This window comes from Labrus mixtus, chromosome 7 (genome assembly GCF_963584025.1).
Source record: "Labrus mixtus chromosome 7, fLabMix1.1, whole genome shotgun sequence".
Lineage (NCBI taxonomy): Eukaryota > Metazoa > Chordata > Actinopteri > Labriformes > Labridae > Labrus > Labrus mixtus.
The window spans coordinates 31,096,876-31,104,375 of NC_083618.1; the positions used below are offsets into that span (position 1 = coordinate 31,096,876).

The 7,500-nt window shown below is 45.1% G+C and overlaps 1 protein-coding gene across 1 annotated transcript in view; it reads right to left on the reverse strand.

The window, feature by feature from the left end:
• The window catches only part of LOC132977157 (serine/threonine-protein kinase 4-like), a 32,684-nt gene that overhangs the window by 18,054 nt on the left and 7,130 nt on the right, over positions 1-7,500 (reverse strand). Inside the window, exons 5-9 of the mRNA XM_061041592.1 lie at positions 7,398-7,500; positions 6,352-6,519; positions 6,103-6,240; positions 4,945-5,076; positions 3,574-3,778 (exon numbers count right to left, since the gene is read on the reverse strand). The exon at positions 7,398-7,500 is cut by the window's right edge and continues 62 nt beyond it. Of these exons, the coding sequence (XP_060897575.1) occupies positions 3,574-3,778; positions 4,945-5,076; positions 6,103-6,240; positions 6,352-6,519; positions 7,398-7,500 (746 nt within the window). The remainder of the gene's footprint in view (positions 1-3,573; positions 3,779-4,944; positions 5,077-6,102; positions 6,241-6,351; positions 6,520-7,397) is intronic.

Consider the following 7,500-nt stretch of genomic DNA (forward strand, 5'->3'; position numbering starts at 1 on the left):
CAGAGTTCTGTTTTAAACATCAGCTGATGAAATAAATAATAAGCACATTTTATTCATGTCATGTTTTCAAAGATTAGATTGTTTAAAAATACTCCAGGAAATCCAAAAGTCAACATGGTATTTGTCATTACATTTTTCATCCTGATGCGTTTCAGACAAAGTTCAGCAGACAGCGAGAGACGAGAGCGACAGAGAGGATCCTAACGTGGCGAGCGAGGGTCAGCGGCTAATCAGTGGAAATGAAAAGGCTTTTGATTATTCAGACGCATTAGGAGGGATCGATACCTGACCTAACATCTTATCGGACTCCTCGAGGCCCCTTCAGCAGCAGACCGTGGTGATTAGTGTGACACACACACACACTCTGACAAACACACACACACTCTGACAAACACACACACACTCTGACAAACACACACACAGTCAGACACACGCACACACAGTCAGACACACGCACACACAAGTCTCTAAATGTTCCTGTTAATGCAGTTTGAAATGCCAGCAGAGGAGATCCATGCTAACTCAATAGTAGGACATTAGACAGGAGACAGTGTGTGTGTGTGTGTGAGTGTGTGAGTGTGTGTGTGTGTGTATTTAATGTGTCACAGATTTAAAAGTAGCTCGTGTGTGTGTAAAAAGTGAGTTTGGATGTTTTTCTCTGTGCGTATGTTCATGTCTGTGTTTAGCTAATCATCCTGCGCCGCTCGTCTCGTCAACGAGAACTAAACTTTGTCGTTATTAACAAAGATTTATTTTCAGTTCCTTGTCGTCGTTTTGTCGTGGAGCAACAGAAATTGTCTTTAAATCAAAGTCCACTTCTTCTTTAGACAGTTCGCATCAACAGTTGGCATTGTAATGAGATAATCAGCGCTGCTTCCCCGTCACAGTTTTAAATGTTACAGCTGATTAGCCTAGCGTTAGCATCAGGTGAGCGAGTGTTTCTTACACTGTGTGTGTTGTGTTTGAGTTTCCATCTTGCACATTTAAATCATCAGTAATCCCTGAAGTGGGACTCTGCAGACAGCTCACTACACAGAGGTCTCAAAACTTCACACTGTCTTGACTGTTTTAGTGCTGCGCTGCAGGGTGGGAAACCCCACAGATACCTTTACGATGCTGAGAGGATGAAACATCATCTCACTATACGAGTCAGAGTTTAAATACGATGACATCAACTTCTACAGCTGAGAGTCACACACACACACACACACACACACACACACACACAGAGACAAACACACACACACACACACACACACACACACACACAGAGACAAACACACACACACACAGAGACAAACACACACACACACACACACACACACACACACACACAGAGACAAACACACACACACACACACACACACACACACACACACACACACACACACACACAGACACACACACACACACACACACACACACACACACAGAGAGACAAACACACACACACACACACACACACAGAGACAAACACACACACACACACACACACACAGAGACAAACACACACACACACACACACACACACAGAGACAAACACACACACACACACAGACACACACAGAGACAAACACACACACACACAGACAAACACAAACACACACACACACACACACACACACACACACACACACACACACACACACACACACACAGACAAACACACACACACACAGACAAACACAAACACAAACACACACACACACACACACAAACACAAACACACACACACACACACACACAGAGACAAACACACACACACACAGACAAACACAAACACACACACACACACACACACACACACACAGTCCAACATTACCACCTGACGCTTCCAACACTCACGACTCGCACGCTGCAGCGACACGCCAACAGACTGAAGGAGCACGAGCAGATCTCTGAACAATGGCGCTCTACATCACAAGGTAAAGAGCTCATTGTTTGAAGTTTGTCTTCACGTTGACCCTCAGGATCTAAAACGCGGCGTGTTTCAAGATGGTTACAGCGCCACCTACAACAACAAGGCCTCTTTAAACGCTAAACGACCACACACCGTACATCACGTGAGATACTCACACAAGAACCCTAACTAAGCTCAGCCGTCATCACGTCAGGGGCGTAAATATCGCGCCTTGAAATGGCGGTCTGTAGAGGACCTGCTGCTCCCCCTGGGCTCCCGTAGTTCACATCCTCTTCCCTCGTTTACTTCCTGCAGAGCGGCTCGTTGGCCCCCCGGTGTGCGGTAACCATCAGAAGTGTTTCTGCTTCATCTGAACATCTGCTGCATCGTGCACTTTTACACACACGTTCACAGCTCGCTCTTTAACCCTTTTTTAAATTTTATTTAACCAGGTTGGTCCCATTGAGATTAAAAACCTCTTTTTAAAGGGACACCGGGCCGAGACAGGCAGCAGCAAAAACACAAAGTTACAGACGGAAACACAAAGAGAGACAAAGTACAATTTACAAAACACAACATTTTGGATTAAAATAGAAACATCTATGAGTCATATCTGAGAATCAGTTGTTCAAACAGACGAGCTAAAACATCGACATCCTGTAGAATCTGATTCTTTCATTTTAGATTTAAAAACATTTAAGGACACCAGCTCCTTGAGCTTTAAGTCATTCTGCAACAGATTCCAGGCTGAGGGTGCAGAGTACCCAAAAGCCCTTTTCCCAATTTCTGTCCAGAGCAGACCAAGAATTGCCTTGTGTACATATATATATATATAAGGGTGTATAAGCCCACAGCTCGCTCTTTAACCCCGAAAGAGAACTTCAGGTTTCTTTAATAATCCTCGAAGGGGAAACATCAAGCCCAATGAAATCCTCATTTTGACTTATTTATTATAATATGTGACATTTTCATTATCTTCATGATAATAAAACCACTGATTAAGATGTTAACTTCGACTTCCTGTTGGTGGAATTAAGTGTAGTAATGTGCATGAAGGTACACACACACACACACACACACACACACACACACACACACACACACACACACACACACACACACACACACACACACACACACACACACACACACACACACACACACACACACACACACACACACACACACACACACACACACACACACACACACACACACACACACACACACACACACACACACACACACACACACACACACACACACACACACACACACACACACACACACACACACACACACACACACACACACACACACACACACACACACACACACACACACACACACGTCAGGGAGTGGTGGTCTCACAGTGCCCTCTAGTGGATGCAAATAATTCCTCGTCTGCACTTTTTAAGATGAAAACAGATCTTGTGTCACACTGAACATCAAACAGAGGGATGAATTCAGTGTTTGTTATTTAAAGGTGTCTGTGTCGTCCCCACAGGGAAACATTCAAACATACACACACACGCACTAATCCACAAACATTTACTGCAGAAAAACATGAAATCTCTACGAGGTTTTGCTGGTTAAAAATACTTCTGCACATCTGTGAAGGATCCACTTGTACCCGACAGATAGGATATGAAGAGTGTTTTAAAGGGTCTTACTTTTCATGGTGCCGGCCTCTTCCTCGTCCTCGTCGTCAGAGTTGATGACCATGGTGCCCAGCTGCAACTGCATGGTTCCCGTGTCGTCGTCGTCGTGTTCGATCATGGTGCGTGCCGTACCGCTGAGTGATCCCGCGGCCCGGATGGTCCCCAAGTCCCCGGTTCCTGCTCGCACCATGGTCCCCTGGTCGACCTCATCCTCGTCCTGAAACACAGAAGAAGAAGAAGTCAGTGAATCTTTGTGAAGTGAGCACAGGGTGAGTCGATTCCACAGCAGGAAGTTGACTCTCTCTTCTTCTTTGTGAAACATCAGAAATCAGATGAATGAGAAGAAGATTTTCACTGAAACAGAAGCTGATGAATCCTGAACAGACGTCACTCGAGGTCCCCAGAAAAAAGAACCTGGTCTCTACTAAAAGACCAATTTACTGTTTCATAAAACGACCGATCTTTAGTCCGTCTTAGCGATCTGCTATTGCGTGCAGTCTGCATTACTGAAGCGGTGCATATGAATTAAGAATTTAGCAGATTAAGGATTCTGATACAGAAGTCCTTTTCCTGACGCCGCGGTCCGTTAGTACTTCGGTTTTAGTACCCCGTCGGACGGCGCACGCCCTGCCCCACTGAATCCGTTTCTGAGCAGCTTTATACACATCTAAAGAGAACTACAAGATCCTGCAGGAATGAAGAGAAAGGCATGCAAACAACATGTTGCTTTGTCTTTCTGAGGATGATTTGTTGTTCATTCTGTGCCTGTTTTGATGTAATGTTGATAAAATGATGAAAAATCCGATCACGAGTCTGTGTGTTGCATTTTATTTTGAAATTCACTGGACGCTCTGTGCGTTCCTGTGTCTGTTTTCCTGTCTGTAACGATCTGTTCTGCTCAGCTGCGAGCGTTATTCTGTTGAAAAATAGACTCGTGCGAATTTAAATCAGAGCGAAGGAAGTGGAGCTGCTCCGCTCCCCGCTCGGGACGGATCGCAGGAGCACTGAGTAGAGTAGGAGCTAACGGCAGGAAGATTCAGGCAGGAAGAGGAGATCAGCCGTGTTGGAGCCGCCTTCTTAACTTTAAGATCAGACCAACTTAACGACACTTTAGTTTCTACCTCAGGTCGATTATTTCCCTCATCTCGTGATCACGTTCAGCTTGTTCAGACTTTTCTTTGTTGGGGGATTTAAATGAGTTTTGAACCAGTTAAAGTTCCTACAGTGTGTTTGTTGAAGGTCCAGGATGTAAATGGATGCAGCTCAGAACGTTGACGCTGACATTTCAGGACTGAATATACGTCTGTGAGATTAAGAAGGATTATCTTCAGGCTCAGTTTCAGACTTAATCCATCAGCTTCTCTTCATGATGTGTTCACATACCGAGTTGTCGTCGTCGTCTGCGTCCTGCTCCCTCTGCTCCTCCTCCTCCTGTCTCTTCAGTTTGATCTCCATGGCGTCCGTGATCAGCGCTCTGAGGATGGAATTGGGTTTGGCCGACTTGATGAAAGGATCCTGAAGGCGACGGAGACAGAGCGAGAGAGAGGGAAAGGTTAAACTGATAAGACAGGAGAGGTGCACACACACATTTTCTCACAACAGGACACAAACATCATGGTAACGATGTGAGAGATGTAAAACTGGCTCCATTACAACAACAACACATTAAAATGGGTCTTAAACCTGCATCGTCTGACTCAGACTACAGGAGGTTTACAGGGAGCATCACACACATCAGGAGAATCTTAACAGTACTACATGCTCACACTACAACATATGAAAATGACTCATCACAGACTACAGGATTTTATAAAGATTATCTAGTCTGACGGAGGAACACAACACCTCATGTGAAATCATTAAATTAGTTAAATTAGTGATTATAAATTTGCTCTGTCTATGCAGAGAGGACAAAACAAAAGATGAGTGTGGGTGAAGAAATGTCTGAGGAGACAAGGTGAGAGCTGGAGGTCAGAGTGTAACTGTCGGATCATCATCTCAGGTGTCAAGAGCACCTGTGCGGTTTTTAGTCTTGCCGCCTGTCCACTTATTATTGACCTCCTTCGTCTATGCGTTTAGAAGTCATGCACGACTTCCTCCAGACACTTTCATGACATAATTGTCAAGATTTTTTTTATATTTATTTTGGAGATAGGACAGAGGATAGAGTCGGAAATCAGGGAGAGAGGGCGGGGAATCCAACCTGAGCCGCCCACCCGGAGGACTCCATACATGGGCGCGCACAAGTGCCCCATATCAAAGACTGTTTAATGTAAATCGAGACGTCACTGACGATCTCTGAGCAGATCGGGAACTTTAGGATTGGATCTGTTTACCGCTCACACTACAAAATAATCTGGGCAGATAATCAGTTCTGAGCCTCGACTCAGGAGCATGCCATGATTATCGGGAAGGAGGAACCAGAACTCAAATGGTCTCGATAATCCTGCAGCCTGAGCCCAGCGTTAGTGATGTTAAATGAATCTACCATTTGTTATTTTGTGCAGGTCTCTCCTGAGTATCTGACCACAACAGTCTTACCTGTAAGAGCTGTGTGGCAGTCGCTCTGTTCTCGGGGTTTTTCACCAAACACTGGCAGACAAACTGTTGGAAGGCCTCAGACCACAGATCTGGGTTCCTGAATGTGGGCGGAGGGTTGGTGGGAATCATGAAGATGGCCTGGAAGAAGAAATATTATTCAGTTAATCTCAGAGCATATTCATGCAGATCAAAGTACTGAAGACTTGATTTCTTCACATTTTAACTAAAACACATGGCAGCCTCGCTCACCCTCATGGGATGTATGTCAGCGTAGGGCGGCTTCCCCTCAGCCATCTCTATCGCTGTTATCCCCAGAGACCAGATGTCCGCCACGCAGTTGTAGCCGATCTCCTGTATGACCTCCGGAGCCATCCAGAACGGCGTGCCGATGACGGTGTTACGCTTCGCCATGGTGTCCTGAAGACGACAGGTGGAGGGGGAGATGAGATCATCAAATAAATCAGGCTACAAATTAAAGAAGCTAAAGGAAGAACTAAAGGTGCACTGATGATCGGCGTGCTCTCCCGTGACCTGTGACCGGTCGGTCCTCACGAGGATAGCATTTTGTGGCGCTCTCAGACTCACTCACACGTGAGCCGTCAATCAGACAGAAAAAATTGGAGGACAAATGAGTCTCAAAATGCTCCAAAAAAGCTTAATTTGCATATTAGAATAGTTATTTTTTTCCCTCAGACCCCCCTCCATGCATTTCTTTTGTATCTTGTTGTATATTTCACATCTCTAAGTTAAACACATGACCAGCTGACAGTTGATGTAGGCTTCAATGCATTTGACTGAAGGTCACCTTTTCATGTGTTAAAAGAAGTTCTGTGGAGATGCCTTTTATTGATTGAAGCTCTACATTAACATATTAATAGTTATGAGAACTATTCTAACTATTCTTATAGTTACTTTAAAGTTTTTAAGATGCCTGTCTGTTTAGTGTTTCCTCTTTATACATTTAATACCAGTTTGTTCGGCCTTTCTTGATAAACTTTTTATTGGCTGCTTTGGTGTCCCCCCTCAGGAATTGCTCTTTAAAAAAAATCCTGTTAGTGAAGTGAGATATCCGCCCTTGTTGTGCGCACAGCGTTACAAATCCATACAGACGGCCACACACACAACAAGCTAACATGTCGGCAGTGTGGACGTGAGGTCCCACCAGCAGGAGGTAAAGGTTCGACATGCAGGAGGAACACTAGACCGCTTCCCTGGACTAGCCCTTAAACCATGTTTCTGCTGATGGCGGATCCACGAGTCTGTCTGATCTCGCTCCACATTTCATCTGAACTCACCGTGAGTTGTCCTGCCACTCCGAAGTCGGCCAGTTTGGCCTGCCCCTCCCCGTTCAGCAGGATGTTCCCCGCTTTGATGTCTCTGTGGATCTTCCTCATGAAG